Consider the following 14024-nt stretch of genomic DNA (forward strand, 5'->3'; position numbering starts at 1 on the left):
CAATTTTCATTTTCTTTTCAGACAGCATTATCCCGTATTGTTGGACTATTGAATGAAACTTTCTGAGTAATTCTATATGGGATTCTTCATCTTTGGAGAACAGAAGTACATCATCAATGTACACCAGGGTGTTGCTTAATATAGGCTCAAAGATAGTTACCATTGCTTTTTGAAAAGTAGATGGAGCTATTTTTAGCCTGAATGACATCACATTCCACTGATAGTGATGATCTGGAATGCAAAAAGGCTGTTTTTGGCCTGTCTTCTGGCTTGATTCCCAGTTGCCAGAATCCTGCTTTGAGTTTAAATTTTGATAGCACCTTTGCATCTATTAGGGATTGAAACATGGACTTTTTCTGTGGGAGTGGGAACTTGTCATCCTCCAAGAATCCTGCTTTGAGTTTAAGCCCATAGTCTCTTCTTCTTTCCTTCTTAATTCAAGTCCATAACTCATATCCATTTAACCCAACACTAGCCCGACTCATAATAACTCATATTTTTATTTATTAAACGAATCGAGAAAACGGGATGTTACAAGTCTTCCCTCCTTAAAGAGGTTTCGTCCCCAAAACCTAACTATTACTAAAACAAATCTGGATAAAACTTGCGCATCTCTTCCTCAACTTCCCATGTAGCGTCCGATCCTTTGTGATGCTTCCATGTCACTTTCACTAAGGGTATAACCTTGTGACGAAGTTGCTTTTCCTTGCGGTCAACTATCTCGATTGGTTGCTCAATATAGTTCAATTGTTCATCAACCTCAATGTCCATTAATGACCCATTCGTTACTTTATAACGAATTGACTATTATAACCAACTGGTCCTTGTAACGAATTGGACCTTATAAAGAACTGGTCCTTTGACGAATTGAACTTCATAGCGAATGACCCCTCTGTAACGAATTGAACCTTCTAGTTCGTTATCTCCTTTTAATGAATGGTCATTACGAATTGGGGTTAATTCGTTATCTTTTCCTTATCAAATTTGGATACGAACTAAGGCTTGTTTGTTAAGCTTTCATTAACGAATCACCTGACGAATTACCTCTAGTTTGTTAACTCTCCGTTAACGAATTAGGGTTAGGTCAGAGAATGTCAGAAACATTCTTTGAACCTCGTACCCACTTTCCGGCGCCGCCTTTGCCGGAAAACCGGGATCTCGCAGAAAAAGCGAGATCTCGCGTATTTCACCACCGTTTTCAGCGTTTTTCATCCCGTTCGATCCAGATCTAAGCTAGGGTGACCCCTAGGCTCAACTTTTGCTCGGTTCATACACGATTCCACCCGGATCTCGTGACTTTAACGTTTTAAAGGTGCCGGCTCATCGTTTTGTGACTAAATCTAACGGTTAGAGTTCATACAATATCATACTATCATTACCTTGGGTCGAGATCAGTTTTCCTTCTTGGTTCGGCTAGAGAAAACTATAGAGCGTAAGTGTGTGTTTTGGGTGGTGTATGGAATATGTGTAAATGAATGAATTATTTGGTAATTAAGGTTTATATATTATAGATCATGGGCTTAAGCCCATGGTCTCTTCTTCTTTCCTTTTTAATCCAAGTCCATAACCCATATCCATTTAACCCAACACACTAGCCCGACTCATAATAACTCATATTTTATTAATTAACCGAATCGAGAAAACGGGATGTTACAATTACATACGTTCTTTTGTTGTTTTACTTGCATTTAAATATTGTATACATGCACTCGATAATATAGTACATCCGATCAACATTATATGTTTGTATTGCAAAAATGAAATGAATGTTTGTACTGCATATATGTATTATATGCATTTATGCACAGATGAATACTTGTTTGAACTGTAATAGTTGGCTACAAGTTTCACACTTTAATTTACAACATATATGCATTTATGCACAGATGAATACTTGTTTGAACTGTAATAGTTGGCTACAAGTTTCACACTTTAATTTACAAAACCACGTACATATACCATAACGTTCATGTTCAAATATTATCACAAGTTCTAACAACTGATACGCAGATTCCATCAAATACAATAACATGATAGAACTATTAAAAAATCACCCTTTTAACTTATCTCGATGCATGTTCCATTTATGTTTTTTCTTGCATCTTTAATCACTCATTTCTTGCATACCTTGACATCCGAAAGCAAGATAATCATGGCATATAATGTTCTAAGAAGCTTTGACTGTTCAATCTTTCTAATATCTTCATTCTTACCCTTGAAACGTTCCATGTGTCTCGTAGCAAGCACACCATACTTCGTGAAGTTGTCATTTTCCTGTTAAAACACAGGTAACGCATATATGTAAAACATCATAAACTAGCATTGCATATATGTATTACAGCCAAGGTTGCAGAACTCGCTAGGCGCTCACATGGCGGCCGACTAGGAAGTTAGGTGTACTCGGCCTAGACGGGGAGTACTCGGACATGGTGAGTTATATAGGAAAATATATGTAGAAGATTATATTCATGTCAAAAGTTTATTAATATTAACAAAACTGAATTAGTATTCAACTGTTTAGTAGTAAAATCATTGTTACCAAACTATTCTTATAGCGTTAAACTAACTGTAATTAAGCTATAAGTTATATTTGTTAATTTACACACCATGTCACCGTCAATAGTCAAATAATTTTCTTGGTCTAAATCTAATATATATATATATATATATATATATTTATATAACATAATATTTTAAATTCCATAATAACATAATCTAAATAAGAAATATAAAATGACATGATGGCATAATCTAGCTTAGAAAACACAAAATGAACTGATGAACACATGAAACCCATAAACATCATGAACACACAAATACATAATGTCTAGTTGTTGTTGCTAACTTGCTACTACAAAAGCCTAATAAGAACATCATAAGCACACACAAATACAAGGAAAATATAATAAGTTGTACCTCAAACCTGTTGGATGTGTGAAACGATCAAACAACCTTCATACTCTTCGGAGAATGGACTAAAAGTGTTGAAATATGAAGTGAGTGGTGTGCTGAAGAGTGAAATTAGGGTTTTTTTTATTGAAAAGTCAAATTTTATCATTTACCGCCTAGACGGTCCACCTAGGCCCGAGTTGGACTAATTTCGACTATACTAGGCCGAGTAGGTTAAATGCACTTAAGTAAATTGTCGAGGTCTGCCTAGGCGCCGAGTACTCGGCCGCCTAGGCTAACTTTCCAACCTTGATTACAACGTAGTTAATATTCATTAACTCTCATAATTGAATATATGTAATACAACACCTTGAAACAATCCATATGCCTCGTAGCAAGTGCATCACAATCTGTGAAATTGTTATTTTCATATTAAAACAAAAGTAATACATATATGTAATACCTCAGACAATAACATTGCATATATGTAATACAACATATCTCATACGTATTTAATAGTTGATAACTACATATATGTAATACAACAGATGATATCAATGTACAAATGTAATATAACATATTTCATATGCATGTAGTATTAAAGTAGTGCATATATGTAATACAACGTAGTTAGTATGCATGTAATATCGTATAGTTGTATACATGGATATATGTAACACCATAGAGATAACACTTCATATATGTAATACAACACAACTCATAATCTCATATTCATGTAATAACTAAGTGATGCATACATGTAATACAACATAGTTCATATGCACGTAATCGTAAAGCAATACATGTATGTAATACAACCTGTTGCATATATGTTAAATAGCAATTGAAAATTGTATATATACCATACCGTATATGTTTACATTCGCGTGCTCGTATTCAGCGTCTTCGAGTGTCATATGTTTCAACTCCTGTGGCCATTTTAACCTTCTCATGGTCTTCATATCTGTAACATAGATGCAAAATAATCGACTTAAACATATGCAATCACATTACTATACACATAAAATGTATCAACTTATGTAAGACCTACCATGAACACTCCTATATTCATCATTGTTTTACGAAACAACTTCAGTTTCGGTTTTTTGTAAATTTCTCATGTTTTGTTGTTAGTCTAGACACTATTATCCTTAGATATATTACATATATGTACTATACCTATGAAATTTCTCTAACATAGTTTTCACGTCTGGACATTAGTATCTTAATATGTAATGCATACACGTATTATAACATTCTCATAACAGGGGAAATTTACAAAAATTACAACCATCAACTCTGGAACAACCCACAATAAAATTTTCAGATGCATTACATATATGCAATATTAACAAACATGCTAAAAAAACATTACAATTACTATGTTCAATTGTGCATAAATGCAGTTTAACTAATAATCAGTGAGATACACATTCATGTATTATATCTATGTAATATTTCACTAATCATGTACAATAACGGACTACTATCGATGTACGACACTCAATATACAAATCGCTTGTAATCGAACTTATAATGCATGATCGACACTACACATAAAAATCGTTCAGATTAGATGTGATAAACGCCTAATCAGCACTTATAATATACCTAATCGAGACACTACATCAATGAATTGTTATGAATCAACGCAATATATGCCTAATCGGAACTTATAATTTGACTAATCGACACTGCATATGCAAATCGCTCGGAATACACGCCATATACACCTAATCGCATTTTAAAATGTGAAAATCAAGTATCACGATCGTTTACCTGCTAAATGATCTTCAGTTTCATGCTTGACTTTACCATCGATTGTTCGTTGTCGGAAAACCCTAAATGTTCATTCGAGTTGGAGAGGAGACTATTTGATTTATTTTTCTTTTTTAATTCCAAATTTGCCCTTTCTCATATAAAACCTCGTCTCCTTTTTCTTTTTATCCATTTGACTATTTTTAACCTTCAATCTACTAAATTTAATGGTATTATTAGGAGTTCTCTAGTTCTCTCATTAATATGAGTTCTCTCTTGATCCCACCCCTATATATGTATATATATATATATATATGGGGAAATGGTCAAGAGAGAACTCATCCTTAGATAGAGAACTAATAATAAAGTATTTTTAATTTAATTAAAAAAAATATTTTAAATTTTTTTTATCCTTCTTACATGTTGTTATTCTTCACCACTAAAAATATAAAAATAAAAAAAATAAAATTAAAACTCGTTGTAATGCATATATGCAATACGTCGACTTTTTCTTAATGCATATGTGAACTAGTGTGTATTGTTATATGTGCAATAGTGTTGATTAACATATATGTAATTGTTTGTATTGTATATATGCAATAGTATTATATTATATACAAAAATAAATAAAAAATCGATATAGTGCATATGTGCATTCGTGTTGTATTACATATATGCGATAGTGTGTATTGCATACAATTATTAATGTTGTATTTGCATATATTCGATAGTGTGTATTGTATAATGCAATTGTGTTGTGTTATATGCAATAAAACATTATTGTATATTTGCCATAGGCATTAATGCACATATGCAATACACCGAAAAGTTTTTTTTTTCTTTTTTTTTAGTATCAATATCATCTTATTATAAGGAGGAAAGAAAAAAAATCAAAAAATATTTTTTTAAAAATAGTTAAAAGTAATTATTTACTAGTTCTCTTTTGAAGATGAGTTCTCTGTAGATCTCTCTCTCACACACACACACACACACACACACACACACACATATATATATATATATATATATATATATGGTTTTATTATTTAAGTGTTTATCCTTTAATATTAAATTAAAAATGCATTTAAGTTCTTTTAAATTATTTATAAAGAAAACCGGTTTAAGCCTGAAACGGTTTTAGCAAAACCCTAACTAGTCAAGACTTAAGACCACTCTGGATTCTCCACATGATAAACTGGTTTTCAAACTAAACCGGCTTTGACCAATATTTGGCTAACTCAAATCGGTTTAGAACCTGAATCGATTTGGGCCAAAACCAGTTTTGTAGATATGTACTTTTATATAGCCCGCAAGCAATTTGAGTGCCTAAAGGACTAATGGTTACGAGTATGGGTGGCAATCTTGACCCATGGGTTGAATGTGTTGTATCAAAATGTATAAGATGGGTCAGAATGGGTCAAACTAAAAAAAATGATTGAAACAGGTCAAAACGGGCTGACATTTCTCGGAGTTTTTTTTTTTATGGAACGAGAAAAACGGTGGAAACTTTTTGGTATTTTTTTATTATTTTTTTTGAATTTTTTGGTGAGGGGTTTTGAAATGGGTCAAAATGGGTTAAGATTTCAAAACCCCTCACCAAAAATTCAAAAAAAATAATTAAAAAATTATAACTCGAAATATAAATAAAAAACGTAAAAAGTAAAAATACCAAAAAGTTTCCTCCGTTTTTCTCGTTCTATAAAAAAACAAAAACAAAAAAAAACACTCTGAGAAATGTCAACCCGTTTTGACATGTTTCAGTCATTTTCTTTTTTTAGTTTAACCCATTCTGACTCATCTTATACATTTTGATACAACTCATTCAACCAATGAGTCAAGATTGCCACCCCTAGTTACGAGTGATGTTTAAACAAATATATATACCTAAGCCCACTGTAAGCAATCCAGGGGATATAATGTGGGTAAATACCTTGGCTATTTGACCCACCGAGCAAACGACACAATTAAACACAACTTGCCTTAGTTTGGATATTTAAAATATAGCACTTTCAAATTACAATTCTCTTTTATAAACTTTAAAGAATATATTTTCAATAAAATGAAATTAATAATAGACAATAAGATATATATAGCAGTACTAAGGTAATGCCATAGAGTATACATTAATATTCATTGCATCAAATACTTGCCTATACGTGTTAGGGACTGTGTGTAGTTTACTAACATTTTTATAAAAAAAATATTACTGTCCTCGGAAGAAAAAGCCGAAGAGATGTTATTTACATATTTTTGAACGACAAACATTTGATGTAATATAATATTATCTTTTTAAGTAGCATACTTCTACTATTTATTGGTTTCTTTCACCTTTTATTTTGATTTTATCAATATGACAACTATAACTCGAAAATGCCTATTGACAAGTAGATGAGTCAATTTGATCTATTTAGCAGGACCCAAACATTTCAGCAGAATACGAAATACATGACTTGTTATGATACCAAGATGATTGCAAGTTTGGCCTCATGAGGCTTCATAACTGGGTGGTACACAATATATACACTAAAAATCAGCACTAAGCTAGATTAAGTAACTTAAACAACAAAGTTTGTTTCTAAACCCTGTATACTAGTAAAATGTACTTGCTTCCCAGCCATTAATGCGCACAAAGTAGAAAAGGAGTTGTCTTAGGGTGGAGACCAAATCATAACGACAAATTACCGAGTTTATTAGTATTTTCACGCTACCACTAGCATATTAGAAATATGATAATCTTGCAATTATTTAAGATATCGTTGTTGTTATTTACGTCTCAAGGCTCAAGCTATAGAGCTATATATTTATTTCTGTCATAGCTGACATAATAATTTAATATCACATATTCCAGACAGTTATCAATATTAAAATACATGAAACATATTTTAATTTATATGTCCAAGAAAAAGTTATAAACAATTTCAAAATATAATAAATGCCAGTCTGGTGATTAAGACATCTTTGTCATTTATTTCTTAACGAATATTTACTTTTTACCTGTAATATAATATTTTAATATAACATTTTTTAAAAGAAAAGTATGATAATTCAATTATCTCATGAAAGTGAATAAGAACATATAATAAGAAAATGATGTGCATATTTTTAATTTGATCAATCATTCTTTTAAATAATCATTTGCATATGATTAAGTTTTTAAGGTTTAATGTTCTACTTATAAAAAAGTGTATATATAAACAACAACAACAGCTGATTGACCATTCATGATCAAAACTTAAAAAAAAAAGATTAAGTTGAATGTTTTTAAAATATATTTGAAGTATAGTTAGCATTCAAGCTAAAATTTTGAAAATATATACTATTCTCACTTGATCAATAACTCATGTTTTATAAACATGCGTACTTTATTTTTATGGTACGCTGTTCAAAACTCTTTTTAGACGAATTCAAATAAGATCTAGATAAAATTTAACAAATGTACATATATTTTAATATATATTACTGTTACTGTCAAACTACCTGCCAGACACGGTAATCTTGTAGTTATAAGAAAATTGTCTTTAGTTATGTTAACCATCATAAGTTACGTAATTATTGGTGATATACCTGACATATTTTAATTTGATATTATCATTTTTTTTAACTTATTTTATAACGCTTGGTACCTAAACACAAATAGTTTATATACCTATTTACATACCATATTATGAAGCATCTTCCAAACTTCATTTAATATGCATTCAAGCATACTCTTCTTACACTTCATCTATAAAATCTTCAACCCAAATTTGTATTGTGAAGGCAGGTAATAAATAAAGAGAAAAGGCGTTGAACCGCAATCCAAGACAATTCTTGACAAGAAAGATCATAAAGTAAATTATTATTTTACCGAAGGAATCCGCCGACGGTAAAGGACAAAACATGCCCCTGTTCCCAATTATGGCTCAACACGTGTTTGCTTGATAAAATTGGTAATTGTTTATGGATAACCAGCGAGTAGAGATGGTTATTTGGGGTAACCCAAAGAAAAATTGTGATTTATATCTTCGTGATCGTAGATAATTTTGGGTAATCAAAGCCCGTTATTTTCTGTTTCAGAGAAAATCCGTTGTTCAAAGGTCCACAACGATAAAATCCGTTTGAAATTAGATTCAAAAATGAGGCCTTGCAATCTAAATCCTAAAGATTCACTTCTTTCTAATTTAGTTGAGCTAAAGATCATTGACGATTGATAAAGTCAGTAATTAAATTATAATATAATTGTCAAATGGAAAAAATAGTTAAGTGTACAACTTTATAAATTTTGTTTTAATGTGATTTAATATAACTTAATAATGCAACAAAAGATATATATATATATATATATATATATATATATATATATATATATGATTTAATATAACTTAATAATGCAACAAAAGATATATATATATATATATATATATATATATATATATATAAAAGTTAGAATCTAATTATATGAAGGTGGTTCTTTGGCTTTTTTTTCAAGTATAAGAATTTAATTTTATAAAAGATATAAGTACATGTTAAAAAACAAGTATTTATATTTTAAAATAGACATTGAATATAATTTCATCTATTATAAGATGCTCGTAGATTCAAGAAACAAGAGACACTGCTAGACTGATAATGAAAAACATCAAGTTATTCATTTTCAATAAAATTAGACACTACCTAGTATTCACTACGGTGGAAGGGGCGATCTCATTGGTAGTGCCGGGTTTATTCAAGTACAAGGCTGCAAGTCTTTCAAGTTGAAAATTTGGGTAGGGCTTTAAGTTCGTGCACCTGATGACAAAGTTAAGATATTGATCACTTTCGGGTTGAAAGTACTTTTGGGTAATATTGGATCAAAACAAGGTGACACATTATGGTTGGTTAATGTTTAGGGTAATTAGGGTAAATATTAGGAGTCTCTTTCCAGCCTTACTAATGAATGTATTGATCTTTGAAGTAATGAGGGTTATAATTTAATTGACTATCATACATGGACTTCTATATATTGTTTTAATCTCAAAGTTTTATTGTGTTCAATACATATTCATTGCAAAAGTCCTTGCCAATGAATTTCTAATAGTTATCAACTAGATGTTGACCCACGTCGGGCTTGTTTGATTGCAAAATATTACACCCATAAGATATAAAAGATCATTACAAAGTTGTTTTTGACAAACATTCTACAATGTTTTGGGCATACATATTAATAGTTTAAAGGTTGTGGATGACTATCATTTTCAAGAGCGGGCATTTGCATCAGTAGTGTTTTGGGATCTTTCTTATGATGTCGTTTCCAAAAAGTCATCATTTGCCAAAACATGATTTGCATTGATGTGGTTTCCAAGTCTTTTTTTCTTGCCATAGCAGTGACATCTGTTTTAGCCTTCATATGTAGTTTATGGAAACTGTCTTGGTTTTTATAATGTGGTATGAAGGATAGTGTTAGTATTTTTGAATTATCTTTAATTCATTTCTTAATTATGAAAGTATCGCATGTAACTTACTTGCAGTTTCCCAAAAAAAGCAGGTTTATTCAGCCTAACTAATTTTTCGCCTCCTTCATTGGAGGTGAGTCAGTTCCTGTGTTTATCGAAAATGGTGATAAGTTAGCATAATGTAACCTAGTATGATACGTTGGCTCATATGCAATTTGATTGGGTGTGATACCTATTGTGTCGGGATGTTGCCTTTTTGATGACTTTTTGTCGGGCGTTGGAGGTGGGATTTTGGTAGCCGGAATTTCAGTATCTGTTGTGGGTGCTGGGAGGTTACAAACGCGGTTGACAACACATGTGTCTGGCTGCCTGTTATTTTCACGGTGTTGTAGTCGGAACTTCATTTCCCTGCCTATAAGTTTCTGAAACGTTGCTGGACAATCTTTAGCTGTTGGGTAGCTTTCCGTCTTGATCATTTGGTCACAACTCTCGCCTACCAAGGAAGCCATGGGCTCGTCAAAGAAAGTGGCGGTTGTTCTGCCTGTCAGATCTTCAAGTAGGGCTGATACACAGTACCTGTTCGACAAGTAATATGTGAATTTTAGATTACATAAATATGAATGAAACTAACTTTAATGGTGTCAACTCTTATCTGATTATGTTGTCAATATATTAGTTGATGTAGATCAGTTAGTAGTTGTTTATGTATCATTACCTGAAGATGTATCCAGTAACAGTTTCATGAGTTTCGCAGCTGTAGAAGTCTTTTGATTCCACTACCTCCTTTCCTTTGGCTGATGTAGTTGCCTCTGTTTTGAAGGCTCTGTTTTGGCATAAGTTGCAGGATTTGTAGTACCAAGTTTTGTTGTTGCTTGCAAGGATGTCTTTAATGATGGCAACACATTCGATCTGCTGTCTCTGCATTAGAATTTAAATATTTGTTAGTAGTGTTTTATGTGTTTGTTTATGGTCGGTTGATGTAAGGGAATATGACTTACAGTTGTTTGATTGTTAAAGAGATACAGTGATTCAGCAATTGTCATTGTGGGATATATGGTGGCTGATGGTATTGATGGGGCGGGGTAGTTTAGCTGCTTGTATCTGCAATTTATGTTTTTGTATAGTGTTGCTTGTTGGCAAGTAAAAGATGTATTTATTTATGCTAGAAAAGGGGTGGTTAAAATGTTTTTACCTGTGTGTCAAGTGTGGCAGATCTGGAATTGGAGGATTCACAAAGACTGAAGTGGCGGTTGTTGAGCTGAGTTGCTTTTCGTTATTATCTGCTAGTACATAGTTAGTTATTTTGATTGTAGAGAACTGAATGGAAATTAGGGTTGTTGTGAGTACCATTACGAACGAAGTTGGTAACTTTTGTTGATGTTACAGCAACAATAACCGGAGCGTCGGTGTTTTCGACTTTTGACTGATCAAATTTCTTTCGTATTTCTGGCCATAGGGTGACTCTTAGTGAATTTTCGTTGTTTATATATGAAAAAAAAATTTGTGGTTGCTATAAGTAATTGTAAGAATCAAGTTAAACATGGTGTGTATAATGTAAGTTTGTACTTGTCGTCATTTAGAGTCAGATATGCTCTTTTGCTTTCTTCTGGGTCGTCAGACAGATTTATGGCCACCAGACATCCAATGTAATCTGTAATAAGCAGTTTTAAACAAAAGATGTTAGGTTGCATATATTATTTCAGTTTTCTTTTAGTAAATTTCTTGTTTTGTAAATAATATGGTTGTTTATGCTATTTAATAAACCCGTTGTGTTTTGGCTGATTGTTTGGCCCATTTAATTAAGTTGGGTTGTCTTCAGGTTTTGGTTTTCAATCTGTTTAATATAATATGCAATATATTTTAATTTAGAAAGTGTGTTAAAGGGTTTTTTTTACATTAGATAGTGTACTACAAGAAAGATATTAGTAGTAATATCTTAGGGTAAAAGATGTGCAAAACCTGTTAAGAGATCTTTTGAGCTAGTTCGGGTGTCTAGTAGATCATATGGAAGGAAATTGAAATGATATGCTGGAATGTTGTCTTTGTCTATGGGGACCGCTTGGGAGTATTTTGCCAATATTATGGATGCTTCGTGTTCGACTGTGCGCATCATGTATCGTTTGTTGGTGCATATGTACTTTCTGATTGAGTAGCAGTGGTTAATGTCTAGAATGTCAATCATGTGTTGCGCGTTTTTGGCTGAAGCCACGGCTTCGATTGCATCCCCCTGAAAGTGTTTCATAATATTAGTTGTAAAGGTTAGTTCAGTGTGTTGAGAGTCATTAGTGTAAGGTAAAGTGTGTACAACACCGAAGAAACTGAATCAAAATCGAAAAAACTGAAACGAAGAAAACAAACTTACTTGGAAATATAGTTTTGTTTTGATTTAAATTTTCTTAAGAACCAAGAAAACGGTAACTGAAATCTAACCAAAACAAAAAATTCTGGTGGTTACTAGTTTAAATGAATAGCAAAACTGAGTAAACCGTAACAATAAGTTTTTTGAAAGTAGAAAGGTCTGCTTACATTGATGTCAACCAGTAAGTAACATGTATCGGGTAGTTTAAAGGGCTGCCATTTCTTAACTATCTGAACTTCCAGCGGTTGACCATTAGTTCCATCTTTGATCGTCGCGATTTTTTGTATAGTCATCTTTACCTGGTTAAGTAAAATAAGTAAATACTTCACATAATGTTTTAAAAATAATTAACGACAAACCTTTATTTATCAACTACCTAATTATTATTTTTTAATAAGTATAAAACAATAACTAACTACAAACCTTTCTTTATTGGCTATCTAATATAATGCATTTAAACAATGTAACATTAAGCTAAATGATGTCTATTTCTTGAAGGAAATCTGAGTAGACTATATTTTTTGTTTGGTTGTCATCACTATTAGTGTCAGATTCAATCAGTATTTTAAGAGACTCTGGTGATGTCGCTCTCGAGAACGCCACATACAATTGACCATGACTAAATACCGGCTGTGGTAAATAAACGCCTATTTTGTTAACTGATTGGCCTTGACTCTTACTAATAGTCATTGCATGACACACTTTGACTGGGAACTGTATTCTTTTTAAAATGAATGGTTGTTCCTTGTTGTCGTGGCACAGACAAATTCTAGGTATATAGACTTTGTTACCTACAGTTGTTCCCGTGATAACTCTGGCTTGTATTAGTCTTGGTAACAGTTGCGTTACTAAAAGTCTTGTTCCATTGCATAATCCTGACGTTTGATTTATATTTCTTAGCAACATGATTGGCACATTAATTTTAAGTTGTAAATTATGTGCGGGGAAGCCAGAATACATGGTGTTTAGATATTCAACTGGATAGATTGTCTCAATATCAGTGTTGTCATTCGCATGTGGTACTGCAACATCGGTGCTACTATAAGTGGTGGCCTCACCTGGTAGCATGTTAAGAATTATCTGATTAATGTGGTCAGCAATGTCATTTTTTGGACATACTATTGCCTTTTGTGCAAGGTCTGATGGCGTCGGTTGGATTAGAGAATTTTCATCATATATGAAATCTATAAGTTTAGAAATAGAGTCATCATTGTTTGGAATGATGAACTTGCTTGGAATTTCGATAACTCTTAAGTTTTCGTTTTCTTGCACATCAGGGACATCAGATAAGCCATCGCCTATGCATAGAAGCCAATTTGAGAAATTCTGAATTTCTGCTGCAACGTCTAATGTCATATTAGACCTTAGCACACACATGTTTTGTGAAAGCTTGAAAATTCTAAATTTTGGCCACAAGTACGACCGAGGTAATGACGAGGAGATGATTTGCGATTTTGTAGCTTTTTTTTAACAGGTAAGGTCTGTCTAAAGTCGCCCCCTAACAGCATTGACTTCCCGCCAAATGATTTTTGACTATTAAGAATATCTTTTAGTGTTCTGTCTAGAGCCTTAAAACATTTACGGTCACTCATCGGTGCTTCATCCTA

At 32.3% G+C, this 14024-nt stretch overlaps 1 protein-coding gene across 1 annotated transcript; it reads right to left on the reverse strand.

The window, feature by feature from the left end:
* Window positions 1–9734: 9734 nt before the first annotated feature.
* Window positions 9735–11537, reverse strand: LOC143628404 (uncharacterized). Its single transcript, XM_077098013.1, has 6 exons — window positions 11406–11537; window positions 11251–11338; window positions 11057–11159; window positions 10774–10976; window positions 10291–10634; window positions 9735–10203 (listed from the first exon to the last, which is right to left on the reverse strand). The coding sequence occupies exons 3-6, from the start codon at window positions 11099–11101 to the stop codon at window positions 10166–10168; spliced, it is 630 nt and encodes a 209-aa protein (XP_076954128.1). The 5' UTR covers window positions 11102–11159; window positions 11251–11338; window positions 11406–11537; the 3' UTR covers window positions 9735–10165.
* Window positions 11538–14024: the final 2487 nt, after the last annotated feature.

This window comes from Bidens hawaiensis, unplaced genomic scaffold (genome assembly GCF_021521415.1).
Source record: "Bidens hawaiensis isolate Kalapana, Puna unplaced genomic scaffold, B.hawaiensis_p1.1 tig00004973_1, whole genome shotgun sequence".
In the NCBI taxonomy this organism is placed as follows: Eukaryota; Viridiplantae; Streptophyta; class Magnoliopsida; order Asterales; family Asteraceae; genus Bidens; species Bidens hawaiensis.